This window comes from Narcine bancroftii, chromosome 7, assembly GCF_036971445.1.
Source record: "Narcine bancroftii isolate sNarBan1 chromosome 7, sNarBan1.hap1, whole genome shotgun sequence".
NCBI lineage: Eukaryota > Metazoa > Chordata > Chondrichthyes > Torpediniformes > Narcinidae > Narcine > Narcine bancroftii.
In genome coordinates this window covers 43,782,679-43,805,440 of record NC_091475.1, presented here as the reverse complement: position 1 = coordinate 43,805,440, position 22,762 = coordinate 43,782,679, and the positions used below count along the sequence as shown (strand labels likewise).

At 45.2% G+C, this 22,762-nt stretch overlaps 1 protein-coding gene across 11 annotated transcripts in view; it reads left to right on the top strand.

Moving 5' to 3' along the window:
• txlng (taxilin gamma) overlaps positions 1 to 22,762 on the top strand; it is a 101,821-nt gene that overhangs the window by 30,418 nt on the left and 48,641 nt on the right. For 3 of the 11 annotated variants that reach the window (XM_069889890.1, XM_069889888.1, XM_069889893.1), the window contains exon 2: positions 21,077 to 21,197. The exons of 5 other annotated variants lie outside the window; for them this stretch is intronic. In XM_069889890.1, coding sequence (XP_069745991.1) covers positions 21,077 to 21,197 — 121 coding nt within the window. 3 more of the 11 variants (XM_069889889.1, XM_069889892.1, XM_069889897.1) reach the window with 3 other exon arrangements.

The following is a 22,762-nucleotide window of genomic DNA, read 5'->3' as shown; positions in this document are numbered from 1 at the left end:
AATCCAAAGCACCTCCCTGCCGCTGCTCCCTGATACCTCCCTGCCGCTGCTCCCTGATACCTCCCTGCCGCTGCTCCCTGATACCTCCCTGCCGCTGCTCCCTGATACCTCCCTGCCGCTGCTCCCTGATACCTCCCTGCCGCTGCTCCCTGATACCTCCCTGCCGCTGCTCCCTGATACCTCCCTGCCGCTGCTCCCTGATACCTCCCTGCCGCTGCTCCCTGATACCTCCCTGCCGCTGCTCCCTGATACCTCCCTGCCGCTGCTCCCTGATACCTCCCTGCCGCTGCTCCCTGATACCTCCCTGCCGCTGCTCCCTGATACCTCCCTGCCGCTGCTCCCTGATACCTCCCTGCCGCTGCTCCCTGATACCTCCCTGCCGCTGCTCCCTGATACCTCCCTGCCGCTGCTCCCTGATACCTCCCTGCCGCTGCTCCCTGATACCTCCCTGCCGCTGCTCCCTGATACCTCCCTGCCGCTGCTCCCTGATACCTCCCTGCCGCTGCTCCCTGATACCTCCCTGCCGCTGCTCCCTGATACCTCCCTGCCGCTGCTCCCTGATACCTCCCTGCCGCTGCTCCCTGATACCTCCCTGCCGCTGCTCCCTGATACCTCCCTGCCGCTGCTCCCTGATACCTCCCTGCCGCTGCTCCCTGATACCTCCCTGCCGCTGCTCCCTGATACCTCCCTGCCGCTGCTCCCTGATACCTCCCTGCCGCTGCTCCCTGATACCTCCCTGCCGCTGCTCCCTGATACCTCCCTGCCGCTGCTCCCTGATACCTCCCTGCCGCTGCTCCCTGATACCTCCCTGCCGCTGCTCCCTGATACCTCCCTGCCGCTGCTCCCTGATACCTCCCTGCCGCTGCTCCCTGATACCTCCCTGCCGCTGCTCCCTGATACCTCCCTGCCGCTGCTCCCTGATACCTCCCTGCCGCTGCTCCCTGATACCTCCCTGCCGCTGCTCCCTGATACCTCCCTGCCGCTGCTCCCTGATACCTCCCTGCCGCTGCTCCCTGATACCTCCCTGCCGCTGCTCCCTGATACCTCCCTGCCGCTGCTCCCTGATACCTCCCTGCCGCTGCTCCCTGATACCTCCCTGCCGCTGCTCCCTGATACCTCCCTGCCGCTGCTCCCTGATACCTCCCTGCCGCTGCTCCCTGATACCTCCCTGCCGCTGCTCCCTGATACCTCCCTGCCGCTGCTCCCTGATACCTCCCTGCCGCTGCTCCCTGATACCTCCCTGCCGCTGCTCCCTGATACCTCCCTGCCGCTGCTCCCTGATACCTCCCTGCCGCTGCTCCCTGATACCTCCCTGCCGCTGCTCCCTGATACCTCCCTGCCGCTGCTCCCTGATACCTCCCTGCCGCTGCTCCCTGATACCTCCCTGCCGCTGCTCCCTGATACCTCCCTGCCGCTGCTCCCTGATACCTCCCTGCCGCTGCTCCCTGATACCTCCCTGCCGCTGCTCCCTGATACCTCCCTGCCGCTGCTCCCTGATACCTCCCTGCCGCTGCTCCCTGATACCTCCCTGCCGCTGCTCCCTGATACCTCCCTGCCGCTGCTCCCTGATACCTCCCTGCCGCTGCTCCCTGATACCTCCCTGCCGCTGCTCCCTGATACCTCCCTGCCGCTGCTCCCTGATACCTCCCTGCCGCTGCTCCCTGATACCTCCCTGCCGCTGCTCCCTGATACCTCCCTGCCGCTGCTCCCTGATACCTCCCTGCCGCTGCTCCCTGATACCTCCCTGCCGCTGCTCCCTGATACCTCCCTGCCGCTGCTCCCTGATACCTCCCTGCCGCTGCTCCCTGATACCTCCCTGCCGCTGCTCCCTGATACCTCCCTGCCGCTGCTCCCTGATACCTCCCTGCCGCTGCTCCCTGATACCTCCCTGCCGCTGCTCCCTGATACCTCCCTGCCGCTGCTCCCTGATACCTCCCTGCCGCTGCTCCCTGATACCTCCCTGCCGCTGCTCCCTGATACCTCCCTGCCGCTGCTCCCTGATACCTCCCTGCCGCTGCTCCCTGATACCTCCCTGCCGCTGCTCCCTGATACCTCCCTGCCGCTGCTCCCTGATACCTCCCTGCCGCTGCTCCCTGATACCTCCCTGCCGCTGCTCCCTGATACCTCCCTGCCGCTGCTCCCTGATACCTCCCTGCCGCTGCTCCCTGATACCTCCCTGCCGCTGCTCCCTGATACCTCCCTGCCGCTGCTCCCTGATACCTCCCTGCCGCTGCTCCCTGATACCTCCCTGCCGCTGCTCCCTGATACCTCCCTGCCGCTGCTCCCTGATACCTCCCTGCCGCTGCTCCCTGATACCTCCCTGCCGCTGCTCCCTGATACCTCCCTGCCGCTGCTCCCTGATACCTCCCTGCCGCTGCTCCCTGATACCTCCCTGCCGCCGCCATAACCCACGCAAGGTCACCAGTCCTGCCTGGGAGAATGAGGTCACTGCTCCTGCCCAGGAGGCTGACATGTAGTCATGGTTCTGGTACCGAACACACTTGGGCAGCGAAGTGACTTCTTCGATGTAGACAAACAATGTACCTGACCGGCTGCAGCCAATACTGAAGACTTGGACCCAGCACCGTTTGACATCTTCCCGGCCAGAAGCAATTTTTTTTTAAACTGTTATTGTAATCCTTTGCTTGTTATTTTTTTGGGGGGGGGTTGACTTCTTCGCCCAATATATGACAAAACCATGAAAATGAGGCTGAAAATGGGCCCTGACTTATCTGAAGGTTGAGTGGTACCTCTATCAAATCTCCCCTCATTCTTCTTTGCTCCAGGGAATAAAGTCCTCACCTGTTTAACCTTTCCCTGTTACTCTGTTCCTGAAGTCTGGGCATGTCCTAGTAAATCTTCTCTGTACTCGTTTGATCTTTCATGTAGATCGGTCATCAAAGCTGCACGCAATGCTCCAAACTCTGCTTCACCAATGTCTTGTACAACTTGACCATAACATCCCAGCTCCTATACTCAGTACTTTGATTTATGAAGGTCAATATGCCAGTAGCTCTTCTTACAACTCTATCCACCTGTGATGCCATTTTCAGTGAATTATGTATCTGTATTCCCAGGTTCTTCTGTTCTACAACACTCCTCAGTGCCCTACCATTTATCGTGCACATCCTTTCTTGGTTTGTCCTTCCAAAATGCAACAAATCAGATCTGTCTGCATTAAATTCCATCTGCCTTTTTCCAGCCTATTTTTGCAAGATTTGAAAACCTCCTTTGCTGTCCACAACAACTTCAATCTTGGTGCCATCTGCAAACTTGTTGATCCAATTTACCATATTGTGACTTTCCTGTTTTTTTATTAAAAAAAAAAAAATTGAGCTATTTCACCACATTAAGGGCACAAAGCAAATGTGAATAATTATAAGGATAGATAACTGAGAAATTAATTGCATGGACACACATATACATATGCTACAGTGGTACTTGACAGAAAAAATATTGAATGTGCAGGACAGATTAATAGAAATTGTTATCGCTATAATATCAATTTATCAGCAGTAGCCCGTGACTGTGTGTGTGAGAAGGTAAATACAGGAATTAGAAAGGAACTGTTCAAGGTGCCCTACTGTTGCAGAAGCTGTGTGATAATAGTATGCTATGGAGGTATTGAAATATGTTGAATGTGCGATGTTGGCTCGACTTGCATGTTGCGTACTCATGAGCTATGGCAGAAAAATGTTAGGAGATATATTAATTTAAGCATAATAAATTTCTACATGTGAAGTCCAATTTATTCTGGGTTTAAATATTGTTATCATTTGCCATTAAATTAACTATTATAATTTCAGAATCAGAATTTATTGTCATGAACAAGTCACAAAATTCAGTGTTTTGCGACAGCATCATAGAGCAGATATTCATATTATAACCATCTTACAACAATAAATGTTTAAAAAAAAATAGTAGAAGCTGTCCTTGTGCACTGAGTGCTTGTCGTTAGACTCCTGCACCTTTTCCCCAATGGTAGCTGAGTGAAAAGAGCATGGCCTGGATGGTGGGGACTTTGAGGCTAGAGGCTGGGTTTTTTTTAAGACACCATCATGTAGATGCCCTCGATGGAGGGAAGTCTGGAGCCTGTGATGTCACAAGCCAAGTTAACAACCCTCTAGAGTTTATTCTTTTCCTGAGAATTGGCATCTCCATACTAGGCAGTGATGCAACCAGCTAGAATGCTCTCCATGTACGACCTGTAGATGTTTACGAGAGTCTTTGGTGACATGCCAAATCTCCTCAGACACATCACAAAATATAGCCACTGGCAAGCCTTCTCTGTGATTGCATTAACATGGAGGCTTCAGGACAGATCCTCAGAGATGATGACGCCCAGGAATTTGAAGTTTTTGACCCCTCTCCACTACTGACCCCTTAATGAAAACTGGGTCGTGTTCCCCTGATTTCCTCCTGAAGTCCACAATCATCTCCTTGGTTTTGCTGACCTCGAATTACACCAGTCAACAAGCTGAGCTATCTCCCTCCTGTACTCCTCCTCATTGCTGTTTGTTATTCTGCCGACAACTGTGGTGTCATTGGCAAATTTGTAGATAGCATTGGAAATGTGCCTGGCCACGCAGTCATAGGTGTATAATGGGCTCACCATGCATCATTGGGGTGCGCCTCTGTTGATGTTTCCAAATTGTACTGACTGTGGTCTTCTGATGAGAAAGTCAAGGATCTACTTGCAGAGTGGGGTACAGAGGCCAAGAGCTTTTAGCTTGTTGACCAGCATTGAGCGAATAATAGTACTGAGGGCTGAGCTGTAGTTGATGAAGAGCAGCCATCTGTCTGAATTGCTGTTTTTGAGGTGAGTGGAAAGCCAGCGATATTGCATCTGCTGTGAAGTGATTGTGTCAATAAGTGAATTGCAGTGGGTCCAAATCTTTGCTTAAGCATGTGTTCATTCTAAAACTGCATTTCATTGCAGTAGAAGTTAGAACTCCAGGTATATAGTCCTTTATCTGGACATCTAAAATACGGAAAGCTCCAAAAACTGGTAAGTGGGGAGAGAGACCAGCAGTGGAAATCTGGCAGGCAAGGGGGAGAGACCGGCAGCACGAGTCGGGCGGGCGAGGGGGAGAGACCGGCAGCACGAGTCGGGCGGGCGAGGGGTGGGGAGAGACCGGCAGCACGAGTCGGGCGGGCGAGGGGTGGGGAGAGACCGGCAGCACGAGTCGGGCGGGCGAGGGGTGGGGAGAGACCGGCAGCACGGGTCGGGCGGGCGAGGGGTGGGGGGAGACGGCAGCAGGACTGGAAGGGGGTGGGGTGGATACGGAAGCACAATTCGGGTGGGTTTAAATCTGGCTTTCCAAAATCCGGAAAAATCTGAGATTCAGAACACTCTGTCCCCCGGGGGTTCAAGATAAAGGATTGTGTACCTGTACAGGGCTGTAGTCATTGAGGCAGCTCACTGCTATTCTTGGGCACCAGGATGATTAAATGCCCTTTTGAAGCAGGTGGGAACCTCTGACTGCAACATTGAGAGAGTTAAAATGCCCATGAACACTCTGGCTAGTTGGTTGGTGCAGAGTTTCAATATATTGCCAGGTACGTCATCAGAGCCTCATGCCATCTACGGTGTTCACCCTCCCTTTGTAGGCTGTAATGACCTGCGCTCCCTGCCATAGCTGGCGTGTATCTGTCTCTAGCTTCCTCCAGAATTGCCACTTTGCTTCGGAGGTGGCCATCCACAGGTTGTACCTGGACTTAAACACCCTTGTTCTAGACCTCAGCAGGCTGTGAATACTCTGATTCATCCAGGGCTTCTGGTTGGGGAACATCTGGTATGTGCGTGTAGGCACACACTCATCCATGCAGGTCTTGATGAAGTCGGTGATGCCTGTTGTATATTCATTCACATCTACTGACGAGTTCTTGAATATGTTCCAGTCCACCGATTCAAAGCCATCCTGCAGATGCTCCTCCACCTCCCTTGACCATACTTTCACCGTGTTCACCACTGGTGCTTTGGTCCTCAGTCTCTGCTTGTACACCGGGAGAAATACAGCCAGATGATCGAACTTGCCGAAGTGTGGTCGTGGCATGGCTCAGTATGCTTTTTTCATTGTGGTGTAGTAGTGGTGAGTGTGTTGGCTTCCCTGGTCTCACACGTGACATGTTGGTGGTAGTTTGTTGGACTTCTTCAGGTTGGCCTGATTGAAGTCCCCTTCAATGATCAGGAAGGTATCAGGATGTCTTGTCTCATGGCTGTTGATCACAGCGCTCAGTCCCTCCAGTGCCAGCCTAGCGGAATGTACATTGCAACTAGGATGATGGCACTGAACTCCCTCAGCAGGTTAAATGGGTGGTGGCACTTGATTGCCAGATGTTCCAGGTCAGTGGACTGGGACATGACCATGATAATAATGCACTATGTTGAATTGATGATACAAATGCCACCTTCACTGGTTTTTTCTGATGCCAGTGTCTGGTCAGCATAATGGAGGGTGTAGCCCTTGGGCTGTAGCACTGTGTCCAGAATGTCTGGGTTTAACCATGTTTCTGTAAAGCACATCATGCAGCACTCCCTAATATCTCTCTGATGTTTAAGTCTGGCTTGGAGTTCATCAAGTTTGCTTTTCAGGTATTGTACGTGGGCAGGAGGATGGTAGGTAGCAGAAGCCTCAGGGCCTGGTGTCTCAGCTTGACCTGTAGTCCCCCGCTGCGTCCATGCAGTCGGCTCCTCTTTATTTGACCTATGTCAGCTGCAGGTAATTCCGCTGCTGTTGTTTAAATGGTCCGTGCGATGTCCATTTAAATCTCCCACAATGTTTAAATGTACCGAGCGTCTGCTGTTTGTGACTCCCTCGAAGTTTAAATGGCCCGATTGCTGGCTGTTTAAAAGTCCCGCAGTCCAACGGAAATGGCTGATTCTTCCAATTCTGAAGTCTGCTAGCAATCTTAGGACATCCTTATTAACAGATAAGTTTGATTTTTATGGTTCTGGGGTTGAATTTTAATAGTTTTGAATGGGAATATTTGATCATTCCCGTCAGAACTGCACGCAAAGAGTCGCCGCTGTAGGGCGCCATTTTAACTTTCATTTGGTTTGGACTTTACTTTCCCATTCAGGATTCTTCAAGGGTGGCAGGCAGGTGCAAAGATTTTTGAGTTTTCTCCTACAAGTTTTATGTCATCCCAAGTTGGACTTGGGCATATTTGTCTTCCTCCTGTCATTAGGCTACATCTTGGCCTCCTTTCCTATAGTTATTGCTGGCTGGTAACATGAGATACCTTCTGACTTTTTGGGTTGATAATTGATCAAAGTGTGTGCTTTGATCTGAATTGCCCTTCAGAAGATGTTAAACAGCAGCATTGGATATCATTCTTTTTTCCTCTCAGCTTGGAGATCTAAATGTTATGGGTGAGTGGAAAAAAACATTATAGGTGCTCTCAGATTTGAAACATCAAATTTGATAGTCTAAAAATACTTTCAAAAGCATGAAAAGTGTGAGACTCACATTTGAGCTTTATCCTGGGAAACACCTTCCAGGCAAGCAGAGAGGCTCAAAGCCTCCTTGAAAAGATGCAACATCCTCATGAATTCCTAGGAATTTCTGTCCCATGATTGCTCATAGAGGAGAAAGAGCATTTAAGAACATTAGGTCCATCTGTTATGACCATAAAGAAACTCTGGGACAAATGCAGTATTCAGAAGACATTTAGACAGGTGCATGAATGGGAAAGGTTTGGAGGGATTTGGGCCGAATGCAGACATAGTGAATGAGCTTGGTGCATGCTGTAGAACTCAAGGACGCTTTTCAGAAAGAGAGCGCAGTTGTGGCGCAACTTACCACTTCAGAGCTGTTTGGGTATTGGCAGCAGATCTCACAAATGCTGCTGAAGGGTCCTTCAGGAAGAAATGCTCAAGTTTGAAATGTCGGCAATACATCATTGTCTTCTTTAGATGCTGAATAGACCAGCTGAGTTCCTCCAGAATTTCGGTGTTTTTACTACAGCCTATCATGTTTCACTCTGAAAGGCCCTTGTGACTAGTGCTCCTTTCTGTTAGAAATGTTTGTTAAGCTGTTAATGTTTTAGCTTTCTGTGGTACCCCTGCTTGTCTCTTGAGCCCTGGTGTTTGGACGCCACTTTTCATGTTCATCTTCGCCATGCCAAAAGGTTTCAGCAGTTTTGTTGAGGTGAGTTGGTGCCAGGGAGTGTTCTGAACATCTGTTGGAATTCCTGTAAATTTTTAGGCCACTGAGTCACACAGCCAGGAACAGGGCCTTTGCCCTGACTCCTCCAAGTTAGTATTTATGGCCAGTTCTATTTCCCTGCACTTGGTCCATACCCTTAAAACCTTCCTATCCCTGTATCTGTCCATGTGTGTTTTGAATGTTGTTATTGTGCCTATTTCTATAGATTCCTCTGACACCCCATTTCAGAATGGACGACCCTCTGATTGGAGAGAAAAAGTAGCCCCTCAGGTCCATTTTGCATATCTTCCATCTCACAGACCTATCCTCTCTAGTTCTACAATAGTCTTTTCTGGGGGTGGGGGTTGGGGAAAGACTGTGAGCATTCACTTTATCTATACTCCTCATGATTTTATAAGCCTCAACAAGGTTACCCCTCAGCATCCAATGTTTCAGGAATAAAGACCCAGCCCATGTGACCTCTCCCTATAATTCAACCACTCTGGTCCCACAACATCCATCTTTCTTCTAGCTGGACAACCAAAACTGCACACAGTAGCCCAACTTGGTACACAATACACTGCTTAATAAAGCAAGCAAGGCAAATGCCTTCTTAACCAGCCTGTCCACTTGAGTTAACACTTTCATCCAACTATTCATCTGATTCCTAGGTCTCTCTGTTCTACTATCAAAGTGCAACTCTATGCACTTGTCAAATTTAAATTCCATTTGCCACTCCTTCAGCCCACCTTCCCAACTGATGTCGGTCCTGTTGTAAATTTTTATCTTTCTTCACAATTCACTAGACCACCAATTTTGGTGTAATCTGCAAATTTACTCATTATTGCCATCCAAATCATTAATATGAGGCCCAGATCCTGCAGCTCACCACTGATCACGAGCCTCCAATCAGAAAGAAACCATTCACTACTACTCTCTGACTCCTGCCACTGAGACACGTGTAATGATATTGGACAGCCCACCTTGAGCCAAGTGTTCTAATCTTTCAGACCAATATGCCAAAGGTCTTGCTAAAGTCCATATCTTTTCTGTCCATCTCCTACCTCATCAATCATTTTGGTCACCACTTCAAAAAAAAGCCCTCTCTGATCTGTGAAACTCTCGCCCCTTGCACAACGCCAACCCTCCTAGATAAGTGGGGAAAGTAACCAAGCAAGCCGCACCCAGGGAACCTTTCCACTGCTATCATGATTTACCTGGTTCCTCAGGAACTTGGGATTTTAAGGGGGGGGGGGGCTCCTGCCTCTAGCTCGCTGGAACTAAAATCATTACAAGCGAAAACTGCACTAGAATTGGACAACCTGCTTACAAACACAAGAGTACACTTTTCTTCCTCTCTGCAGACTACACTGACCTCCTTTTCGCTGCTGTGACACACGCATGCAGGTGCTGATGTCCCTAATGGTACCTGGTGAAGTAGATTGTACTTTCTCACCACCAGAAGGCAATTAGTCAGTTAACTCTGCTGAGCTCTGACTCTTATACACACCAAGAGTCAGGGGCCAGTTGATTTTAACTCCCCCTGCCCGCTAAATTACCCAGTTCAACCCACATGCACTTGGTGGTGACAGTCTCCCACTCACAAAGCCATGGTGATGACTCGTATCATTTACTGCCTATCCAAATGTTGGGAACCCACCCAGCAACTTTTCCCCCAACCGATGTCAGGCGTTCTAGCTCGCGGTTTCCCAGCTTGTCTTTGCTGCCCTTGTTAAATAACAGGTCACTTTTCAGCACCTCATCCAAAGCCTCTGTAACTTCTTCCCTAGGTATCCACAAGGGGTGTGGATGCACTTCATCAAATTCTGGATTTTTCTGCCTCTTGTTGAATTATTGCTTAAAGTTGATACCGTTATTTTGAATAACTTGTAAAACTCTGCCATTTGGCACTAAACCCTTCAATAGGATTATTAATTGAACAGTATTAGGGTAGGAGTCATTCACATTACAAAATGGTACAAGAAATCCTAAAATCAGAAACTTGAGATGCTGAAGGAGACTGTTCAGCCCATTGTATCCATGTCAGATAAAACAACTATCCAGCCCAGTTCTCTTGCAGATGCCAGTGCTCTACTTGGATATTCGAGTACTTCAGAAAGTGTGATGCTTTTTCAGTCACAAATTCCAAATGTGGAATTTGGAAATTACAGGTGCAAAATTTCCTCTACAACTTGCAAATCCTCTACCAGTTATTGCAAATCTTTTAAGCTCTCTTCTGAGGGGAAAAAATGTCCTCCTCCCTCTCCCCTCTCTGGGCCCTTCATAATTTTATGCAACATAATCTCATGTTCCTCTGTTCCAAGGAAAACAACTACAGCCTGGCCAATCTCATCCCATACATTCTGCAGATCTGGCAAAATTATTACTTTATCTCTTCTGGATCCCTAAAGCATAGTTGCTGGTAAAGAGATGACCAGACCTTTACACTGTTTTCTGGCTTAAATTGGTTGTATTTTTTAAATTTGTGTTGGCAGTGTATGATTCACAAACGCTTGGCTTAACGTCACTGCTGCTTGCTTCTGGCACACAATGTTGCAACTCCAGCTTCAAGCAATACATCCTTGTATCAAATATTCATCTCGTTCTTGAGCCGTTCTCAGTGAAAGGAGATCTTTAATCCATCATTTACCACTTCTAATAAATGTCTCCCAAGTATTCTCAATTCAGTAATTTAGGCCAGATGGATCTCTGACAGTGAGAGTTCAGTGTAGATATCACATGTTATTACTGTATGATTAATAATAAGTATTTTACCTTGGGTTTAAGGCTGTGGATAATGTTTTTATTCTAGATTTAAATTGCAAGGCTAACTTACCTGTCCGAAGCACAAGGAAAACCCAGACTGCAGCCAGTGAATTGATTCCCATGTTGGAAGATTCATCCAGAATTCTGAGGGTTTCATACTAAGCACTGAGCCTAGATCCTTGGGACTGAGCCTCATTGACCAGAGGGAATACCATATTTCATTTTCTGTTTTGACTCTACCATCTAATGTGCAGGTAGAATTTGAGTATAGATATTTTGCCTATTGTGCTTACCTTCACTCCCACAACCAGCATTTATTCTCTCCATACTCGCTTAGTTCTGTAGGTTGGTCACATGCGATGTCTTGATGATGTTGTACCTTCACCTGGCTCAAGTCAGCTCCTTCACTTTCACAAAGAGTTATTCCAAATCTTGGCACAAAGCATTGTCGACGTGCCTTTAACCTAATGAAATATTCTGCAGTGATGTAGGAATGTTATAAAACTAAATTTGATAAACTGCCTTAGAGCATGTCATAATAATGTTCTTGTTTTGCCCATGTCTTCAGTAAATTGAGGAAGAAATGTTTGAAGTTCAGGACCTTGGATCTGGCATTAAGCACATGATCTGGGAGGCAGCGCACCTGGAGTACTGAGCTGCAGCAGCCATCCCAAAGTCCTAGAAAAAATCAGTCACTGCTCTGGGTACAAATTCCTCCCACTTTTCTGGAAGGAGAAGTGAACCAACATCCATGTCCTCTTCCAGCTCAACAAACCTCCCCAGCAGTGAGGCCTAAATTTACTCTTTTGTTTGCTGGATTTCAACATCCAATCATCCCCTTACCCTCTCCCTGTACTCTCCTTGACACAGGGGCCACTGGCTTTGTTACTCCCTGGTTTTCGTCCCTCCTCACTCATCTCTCCCTATCCTCTGGCACTTTTCCCTGCAACTGTAGGAGGCGCATGCTTCACCTCCTCATTTAGCACCATCCAGGGGCCAAAGCAGCTCTTCAAAGTGAGGCAGAGATTCATCCACACAAGAAGCCAAGCATGGATGAGGTACCTATTTTGTTGAGGACCTGCACTCATTCCATATTGCCATCTCGAGATTCCACGCACGTCTTTGTGACTCCCCACTCCCACACTGACATGTCGGTGTTCAGCCTTCTCCATTGCTACGGAGAGGACAAATAGAAACTGGAAGAACAAAGTCAAAGATCAAATTTATTGTCGAGAGTGCATACGTGACCTTGCAAAAAAAAACCTGAAATTCTTTTTCCTGCAGGCCAGGCAAAATGTCTACATATTAGTAACTGTAAACTACTCAAGAGGAAGAAATGTATACAAGAGCAATAAATTTAAACAAAAGAAATGTAAACAAACTGAAAGTACCAAAAAATTCCATCATAAATAACGAGCGACGTAAGAGTCTTTGAGTCTCTGAGTCTGTTTAGTAGGAGTCTTTTGGAATGATGGTGGAAGGGTAGCAGCTGTTCCTGAACCTGGTGGTACGAGTCCTGTGGCACGTATACCTCTTTTCTGATGGTAGCAGCAAGAACTGAGTATACGCTGCATGGTGTGGATTCTTGATGATTGCTGCTGCTCTTCGACGGGAGCATTCCATGTAGATATTCTCGATGGTGAAGAGATTTTATGCCTGTGACTGCTACATTTTTCAGGGCTTTCTGCTCGCAGGTGTTGGTGTCCCCATACCAGACCTTGATGCAGCTGGTCAGCACACCTTCCATTACACATCTGTGGAAATTTCCCGTGGTTTCTGATGACATACTAAACATCCACAAACTTCTGAAGAAGTAGAGGTGCTAATGTGCTTTCTTTGCAATAGAATTTGGGTAATTGTTCCAGGAAAGGTGCTTTCAGATAATGATCCACAGGAATTTAAATTTGCTCACCCTCTCCATATCTGATCCCCCAGTGATCACTGCATCATACATCTGTTTTTCCTTTCCTAAACTCTACAATCAACTCCTTGATCCTGGTGACATTGAGTATTAGGTTGTTGTTAGTGCACCACTCAGCCTAGCTTTCAATCTTTCTCTTGTATGCTGATTCATGGCCTCCTTTTATACAGCCTACTACTGTGGTATTTTCAGCAAATTTGTACAAGGTGTTATTGTCAAGTCACACGTCATAGTAAGTAGAGTAGGGGACTAAATATGCAACCCTGTGGTGCTCCGATGCTGATGGAGATGGTGGAGATGTTCTTGCCAATCTGCACTGATTGTGGTGTGGAGGTGAGGAAATCCAGGATCCAATTATACAGTGAGGTATTAAGGCCCAGGTCTTGGAGTTTGCTGATCAGTTTTGAGGGGATGATGGTGTTGAATACTATCTGTAGTTGAATAGTGTGAGGTGCCTCAATGACCACTGCCAGTCGCACTAACTTCTACTGTGATGGAATACTTTGAGAAGCTGGTCATGGCCAGAATCTGGACCCGCTTCAATTTGCCTATCGTCACAACCGCTCCACAGTAGATGCAGTATCACTGACTATCCACTCGGCTCTCGATCATCTCGAAAACAGCAATTCATACATACGGCTGCTCTTCACCGACTACAGCTTGGCCTTCAATACTATTATTCCCTCAGTGCTGGTTAAGAAGCTACAAACTCAAGGCCCCCTAACCCCCTCTTCAACTGGATCCTTGACTTCCTCATTGGAAGACAACAGTCAGTACGAATTGGAAACAAAGTCTCCTCTTTACTGATTATCAACACAGGCGCACCCTAAGGGTGCATGCTTAGCCCACCGCTCTACTCATTATACGGCCATGGCTCTGTGGGCAGGCACAATGCTATCTACATGTTTGCCGATGACACCACAGTTGTTGGCAGAATCACAAACTGCAATGAAGAAGCGTACAGGAAGGTGAGAGATCAGCTCATTGAAATGTGTAATGACCACAACCTCATCCTCAACATCAGCAAAACCAAGGCGATGATTTTGGGCTTCAGGAGGAAGTCAGGGGAACAGGGCTCAATAGTGGAGAGGGTCAAAAACTTCAAATTCCTGGGTGTCAATATCTCCGAGGATCTGTCTTGATGATATCACAAAGAAGGCTCAGCAGCGGCTATACGTTGTGAGATATCTGAGATTTGGCATGTCACCGAAGACTCTCGCATTTTGGCTGGTTGCATCATTGCCTGGTATGGGGGTGCCAATTCTCAGGACAAGAGGGTTGTTAACTCGGCCTGTAACTTGACCACTCCATCGAGGACATCTACATGAAGTGGTGTCTTTTTTTTTAAAAAAAAAAGCAGCCTCTATCCTCAAAGTCCCCACCACCCAGGCCATGCCCTTTTCACTCTGCTACCATCGGGATAAAGGTACAGAAACCCAAGACGAGCCCTCAGCAGCACAAGGACATGCAACAGCTTCTTCCCCACTGCCATCAGATTCCTGAATAGTCAATGAACCAGACACTGCCTTACTTTTTGTGCAGTATTTTTTACATACATATATATATAATATATATAGTAATGTTGTAAGAAGGTTTATAATATGAATGTTTGCTCTGTGATGCTGCCGCAAAACACTGAATTTTGTGACTTGTTCATGACAATAAATTCTGATTTTGATAAAGAGCATCCTGATGTATGCATCTTTTCTGTCCAGGTGTTCCAGGGTTTTGTGTAGAGCCAGTGAGATGGTATCTGCCATAGACCTGTTGCTGTGGTAGGCAAATATGTCACCGCTCAGACAGGAGCTGAAATTCTTCAACACCAGCCTCTCAAAATGCTTCATCACCATGGATGTGAGTGGCGCTGGTATGGTAGGTAGTCATTTAAGCAGGTTACCACACTCTTCTTGGGCACCAGTATGATTGAAGCCTGTTTGAAACCAGTCTCAGTATGCTTGCATGGCTCATAATCCAATCCTACAAACATTGAATTTTCCGCTTTGCGGTAACCTATACCCATACATACTCGCCTCTCCACCTGTTTTTCCTCTCCTTTTTTTTCACCTTTTTCATTGCTTCCTCTTCTCCCTACCTGGTTTCATCTGTTCTTCATTCCCCACCCATAAAAAAAATTATACCAGCCTGTATTCCATTCCTCCCTTGTCTGTCTGGCAGTCTTTCCTCTTCCCTCTGTCCTAATGCATGGTTTTGACCTAAAACATCAACATGCACCCTTTGCTTTTATCAATTCTGCTTGACCTGCTGAATTCTTCCCACCTGCCTACGTTCGAGAGGCCACATTGCCTGCATACCCAGCACAAAACTCTGAACAGCCACAGCAAAGGATTACCTGGTGAATAGAAGAATCAAGAATGCAAAAATCCTCATTGACAAAGTGCAGCATCCCTGTTAATTGCTGAAAATCTTTGACCTGTGGCCACTCAAAATGGGGAAGGAGTATTTGGGTATAATATTGAAAATCTTGAAGCCTTGCATCAGGAACACACAGAAGTAAATGACAGGAGTACTCCACTTCGCAAACTAGCCACCTGCCTGGTATATCAGGTGCCTCCTTCCCATCCATGGAAGCTTCTGTGGTTCCCATACTGGTCTCAAGCCTCCTGAGAATCGGAATGAAGCAAGTGATTATCAAATCCCTGGATTGCTCAAGGTAGGAAACAATAACAATAACAACAATTTGTATTATACAGCGTCTATTGTTATTACAAAATGTCTTCAGGCACTCCACAGGAGTGCTTAACAAAATGTGGTGCCAGCTTACAAGGAGATGTCTGAAAGATGTTTAAGAAGTGCCTTTAAGGAAAGGTGGGCAAGGAAATATTAGGAAGAGAAGTTCAATTCTTGGGGCTTTTGCAGTTGATGATATAAATGTTGATGGGTCTGTGAATCCATTCAAGCACAAGTGAACAGACTGACAACAAAAATTGAGTGAATTTAAAAATTGTACATGGGTATGAGTATATATCACTGAAGTTCCTTGGATCTAAAATTACAGCCACATAAATATTCATTGAGTACAAGAGTTGTGACAAAACAAAATGAGATTTGGTTGTTCAGCTTTTTGATGCAAAAAGTGGTAGCTGGGGTCTGTTTTGGCAGTTTAACCCTCGCCCTTAATTCTGATTAAGTAAAATATGTATATGAAAACATGATTCATGCGAGTGAACGATGTTTCAAAGGTAAAGCACAGCAGTTGTCCATCTTTATTTGTGAATGCAAAATTATCTTCCCATTCTGGCTGAAGTGTTTCTCCTTTCCTATTATCTGTGTTTCTTGCACTTTATAATGACATCACTAGTTCACTAAATTAATGTAGAACCACCAACTTGAGTGAGTAGCCTTGTTAGTTCTTTAGAACAGTCGAGCTCCAGGCATCTGATAACATGATCCTGAACTGCTGCAAGGATTGTTTTTTTTAGGCCAGTTCTATCAGGTTAAAAGACAAGTTGAGCTAAAACAGTGTCACCCTCTTCTGTCAAGGATTGCAGTGGTTCAAAAAGGCAACTCACCACAATCTTTTCAAGGCCAGTTAGTAAAGAGTTCAGCCCACGTCCTTTAAACTAAAAAAAAGTTGAATGTCAGAGGAACCTTGAAGAGGCTACGTGACCTACTCCTGATCCTGTTTTCGTGGTTCCTGCTAATGCTCTTGCATACACATGGAAAATGGCTAATATCTGTCATGAAGCCCAAAAACAGTTCAGCAAGGAAATAGAAAGATCAAGAGAGATAGAGGGGAGTTGAGGTTACATTCTCATCACCATGATCTTTATCAATGGAGGATCAGTGTCTGAGTGACACTAGGTGCTGAGTGACCTAAATCATTCATGTGTTGGTATTTCATTCTGGATTTTTCATCAGGGTCTCAGGAGAAGCAATAGTCCATTTTGCACACCACTTCGAAAGCATTTGGTTCCTAATCATTTTATAATTTCAGCCTTTCTTTATTTGTACACCTTGCTTGGTTATCTGTTTTCTCCTCCCTCCCCTTTGTGAAAACTGCAATGCACACACATTGATGGATCGAACCAAAGTGGCCTGACTGACTCAGAAAAAGAGTCATTTTGAAATTAAAATGATCAGCTTGAGCTGCGAGCTTGATTCATCCTGTGGGTGTATTCTGGGAGTGAGCTTGTGCCTTTGCGTTCTCTTCTGAGACAGAATTAGCGCATCAGTGTGTACATGTTAACTTACCCACTGCTGCTAGTGTCAAATCAACAGTCGCTGCTCCCACCACTGCCACGGAGCTACTTTTTGTTGATTTAAGGCTGTGGATTTTATCAATAACAAAATCACCAGCACAGACAAGCAAGCTTTCCTCCTGCAAGGTATGCTGAGAGGAGCACTAAACCAATAGTTTATAAAATGGGCCAGGAGCAGTGATCGTCAATCCTTTGCAAGAATTCACAATGAGGTTGAAGGGGAGATCTCCATCAGCAGCAGGACTCTCTGTGCTCTGCTGAAACTAGAGGAACTCTCGGTCAATCTGTGACTTTTAACAATTTGTTGTTGAGCTTTTGACTTGTGCACCCTCTAGACAAAGTACGCCCTTTACTCAGATTTTTGCCTGTTACTGTGCAGGCCAAGAATTCTCACGTGCAAACGATTACTTTAGAAAGTACGGTCAGAAGGATGTAGTTTTGTCTTGATCTTAGTTCTCTCCAATCTGAAATACTCCAAAGCATTCCTGGCTACCCTTCCCACATCCATCAGTTCATGTGGCACAAAAATTGCACCTTCATCCTGTGATTGTTGACCTCCCAGGTAAGTGAAGTCTTTATTTAATCCTCATCCTTATTTTCAAACCCTCCATCGTCTTGTTCAAACACACCATGGTCTCAGTCCCGCTTTCTCTTCTGCCATAGATCCACAACCATGTGCCTCTCCCATTGAACATTCCTGGAGTTAATTTCCCCACTGCTGCCGGTTATGACTTTGATTGGCCAGGCTTGAGCAGTGGAATTCCTTCCCTCTAGTTTCATATCCTCTTCGAGGTGCTCTCTAAATCTCAAATCTTTGATGAAGCTTTGCTCATCTGTACTAATAGCTTTTATGCAGCCTATTGTCAAATTTTATTTGGTATTCTTCATCACAAGCATCTTGGGACATTTTGTATTGCTTAGCGAAGGTACTATATAAATGCATGTTGTTTTTATTATTGAGCTGACATTTCAGTGATGCAATAAGAGACCATATTGAACCTGATGTATCAAAGCGAGGTTCTAATTTCCAGTCCTAGTGAAATACAATACAAACAATAGCTGGAAATATCCAATAGTTTGAGCAGCATCTTTATAGAAAGGAACACAGTAGCCTCTTTCACACTTGCGACTGGTCCCAGGAATTAGTGTCTTATGTGAAAACTTCTCAACGCCGGCGTCAGATGACGTCCTCTTACGCTGGGGATTGACGGCCTCAACCCCAAGTACAATCCCTGGCATCTGCAGATGCCGGCGTTGGAATCAGGCAAATGTAGGATGGGCAATTACATTGTGGGATTGAAATGACCCAAGTTTTTGCTTGAAATCAGGAACGTGAAGGAAGAAAAGATTAAAATGCTGTGGGAAAGTTGCAGCGGGGGGAGAGAGAGAGAGAGAGAGAGAGAGAGAGAGAGAAGAAAATAATAGCAATAAGTAGTAATAGCAGACAATTTTTAAACAGCTTGGGAAAATTAGTATTGCTATAGTGGGGAAAAAGCAGTAGCAGACCTGACTTCCCAGAAAGCTGTGGGGCACTGAAACCCTTCCATGATTGCTCTGTGCATGCAGCCAGGCATACAGCCCTTTCTCTGCTGCTTGGAATTCTGGGAGGACAGGTCTGCCATTGCTTTTTCTCATGGTATTTATAAATTGTACACGATAGTGCTACCAACTTTCCCATGCTATATAAATTGTGCGCTAGAGCGCTACAAACTTTCCCGCACTATATACATTTAGTGCTATAACGTTACCCACTTTCCCACCATGTTTAAAAATTGTCTGCTATTGCTATTTATTGCTAGCACTTTCCCACGGTCCCTTATAAAGGATTATGTAAGTCGGCACAACAACAACAGGGGCTGAAGGGTTCATACTGTGTGGTACATAAAGCTTAATTATGTTATAATTAGTCATGATTAATTTTGTTCAAATATAAGATCTACGTATATGGTTATAATACATTAATCAGGATTTAGGACAGGTCCACCAACACTCGATGTGTCATAACGTCACTGGTAGAAAGTAAAACAATCCTAACCCTGGGAAATGGCTCCTTGCAAGTGTGAAAGCGTTCAGTGTCCCAGTTAGGAGTGGCCAAGTGTGAAAAGCCAAACCCCCATTCCTATCCCGGGACACTGAATGGCCAATTTAGTGGGATGCAAGTGTTAAAGGGGTTAATGTTTTAAGTTGTTGACCCTGGTCTGATGAATGGTAATTGATCAAAAACATTAATGCTCTTTTTTCCTTCATTGACGCTGCTTGACCTTCTGAGTGTTCCCAGCATTTTGTTATTTTATTTCTGGTTTCCAGCATCTGCAGATTATTTCTTTCCAGTTGCAATGGTTCTGTTTGGAAATTTTAATCTTCCAAGGCTTTATTTGAGGGAGATTATGGAGTGCTCCCGCGTTCTGATCAGCATTATAAGGCACACCATGTTGTTGGGTGGACTAGGCAATTCTGCTGCACTCTTTATTATCTGTGGTCTTTGATTTACTGGAATCGGTGTCTATAAGGTTTATTATGTTTGATTCCCGTGAAGTATTTACAAAAACAAGTGATCTTTAAGTGGATTTTTTTTTCTCTTTCCCAGAATTGAAATGAAATCACTGAAATCAAATGTTAATGTAGCTGCCATTTCATTTTAGTTCTTCTGCTTTCCTATCTGCAAGGGCCTTGCAGAAAGTAATGACATGCTGTTTAAAAGTTACCAGTAGCCTGAAATCTGTTCACAATGTGGTCAAGTCCCATTACAACCTTTTCAAGGTATCCAACTATTTGACTGGAAGGACAGTTGAACTGGAATTTCATAGAATTTGCTGGGAATGTGAGTCTCAAGCACTTTTTTTGGAATAATGCACACCTGATGAGATAGACACTAAACTTTTGTCTGTATCATGATGCCTATTATGTTCCCCTGCCAAAAATATCTAGCAGTTTGGTGCCCTTCCTCGATCATAATTGGAAGCAATGATGTTCATGATCCACTGTGATCACCATTGGACTGTTCATAACTTAGTGCCAATGACCTTTACAATGTAAATATTTTTTTTTCATCCTATCACTTTTTCATTGCATAATCACCTTTTCTAAAATAAACATACGTGTTATTTTTTCCCCCATTTAAAATAGAACATTTACTGATTTTCCTTTTTAAAAGCCGATATGCTTTGCTTTTTATTTAAGAAATACAAATCATAAAATTTGGAGAGCAGCAGAATATGTGCAAACTATCTGCACCTGGAGCCAAGGTGCATCACGTATCCCCTGCACCCATAACTGGTTTTGCATTCTTTAACAGTTAAAATTGCTGCAATTTAATGTGATGCTTTAATGAGGGGAAGGGATCAGTTTTATGACTTCAAAGGGGGTGCACTTGCTATTTCAGCAAAAGGAATGGAAGAGAAGTGTTAAGACTTTGGAAAATTTGTAACTGAGATAGCAGGCCAGAATTAAATGGCAGGAGATTGACTAGAATCTAAGGACAGGAAGGGAAAGAGTGAGAAGAATTTGGTGCCTTATGGAAAATCTGAAACCAAAGCAAATTCTGCCTTCCCTCTAAACATTTGCTCTGTAGATAAAAATATTCCTTTGTCGGTTTTCTTTTTACTGGTACAAAGTAGTCTCTATCTAACTATATATATTTATTTCTATTTATTTATTTATTTGCTGTGGGATGTATATAAATCCAATATTTTTCCTTGGTTTCTGCAGGAATAAACAACTTTTGACTGAAAATTGGAGAGGTGAAAAGTTGGGGCAGGTGTCTCAATGTTGTAAAACCAATCTGGGTCAATATTTTTGAACGAGGGAAGTGTACCTCACTCACATTATCCCAAAACATTTTCGCTATTGTCGTCAACACATGATTTTGGTGCTTAGGGTAGGAATTGGAGTCATCCATTACACCTGAGCTGATATTTGCCCATAGTGTTGAAGCTGATGATTTTCTTTGCCAGTTTATTTTCCCTTTTACTCCTAATTCATTCAAGATTTATTTGAAATGTATGATATTAATTGACTAGGCATGAGAGGCTCTGGAATTCTAATCTCCACACCTTCTGGGAAATGCTTAAGGAAGAAATAGAAAGACATCAGGATAGAAGTTGCTCCTTCAGGCAGAAACAGCATGGATTTGAGAGAGAGGTGAGAGTGTTTAAATAACTTACTGGAGTTCTTTGACGATGATTGAGTGCAATGGACAGGGCAGAGCAGATGAATTTGGTACATTTAGATTTCCAGAAGGCATAAAGTAAGGTGCAGCACAAGGATGCATGGAATTGGGAGTAATATATTTGCATGGATAGAGGATAGATTAACCAATAAAAGGCAGAGAGTTGGAATAAATTTAGTTCTCTGGTTAATGGGGTCCTGCAAGGATCTGTGCTGGGCACATGATTGTTTATAACATACATAAATGATTTGGAGGAGAGGACCAATTGTAGCCTATCCAAGTTTGCTGCTAGTACTAAATTGAGCAGAAAAGCAAATTGTATTGTCTACAGAAAGATAAGGTCATTGAAGTCAGTGGGCAAGGATCTGGTAGATGGAGTACTTTGATCATGCACTTTGGAAAGAAAATGTAATAGATCAGATTATTATTTAAATGGTGAATAATTTGCAGCATACTGTTTTGCAGGGAGATTTGGGAGTGTTTGTGTATGAATGATTTATATATTTTTTTTAAGTTTGCAGGTGCCCCAGGTAATCAAGAAGGCAAATGGAATGTTGGACTTCATAGCCAGAGGGATTGAATTTAGGAGCAGGGAGGTACTGCTGTAACTGTACAGGGCACTGGTGAGGCTGCACCTGAAGGACTGTGCAGTTCTGGTCTCCTGGATGAGTAAAGATGCACTAACTTTGAAGGTGGTGTAGAGGAGGCTCACCAGGATAATTCTGGAAATGAAGGGGGTTATCGTATGAGAGATTGAGTAGTGTAGGACTATACTCACTGGAGTTTATAACAACGAGAGAGATCTTAGAAACATAAAATTATGAAAGGAATAGATAAGATAGAAATAGGGAGGTTGATTCCATTGGTAGGTGAAACTAGATCTAGGGTCTCTTGATTCAGGGCAGTAGATTTAATATGGAGACGAGGAGAAACTGCTTTTCCCAGAGAATTGAAAATCGGTGGAATCTCTGCCCAAGAAGGCAGTAGAGGTTGCTGTATTGAGTGTACTTCAGATGTGATGGATAGATGTCTGCTGAGCGTGGGATGCAAAGGTTATGGGTGAGTAAGTGGAGCCAAGTCCATAGCCAAAAACACACAAATGCTGGAGAAATTCAGCAGGTCAAACAGTGCCTTTTATGTAGCAATGCTAAAGATAAAGAACCAATGTTTCAGGCTTGAGCCCTTCATCAAGGTCCGAACAACTCACATATTCCCCTGCATCTTGATGAAGGGCTCAAGCCCGAAACGTTGGTTCTTTATCTTTAGCATTGCGACATAAAGGCACTGTTTGACCTGCTGAGTTTCTCCAACATTTGTGTTTTTTCACTTAACTGTGGTGTCAACAGAATCCTGTGTTTTACCTCCGAGTCCACAGCCAAATCAAGAACTTGTGTTCTAAAGAGGAAGTGGATGAGTGAGCTGGAAAATGAGGGCCGTGTGGCGCTGGGATAAAAGAGGAGACAAAGTCTGGTGTAAATCAGCAATGGTCATATTTAAAACAGGGAAGGTTTAAGGGGTCATGTGGCTTACTTCTTTC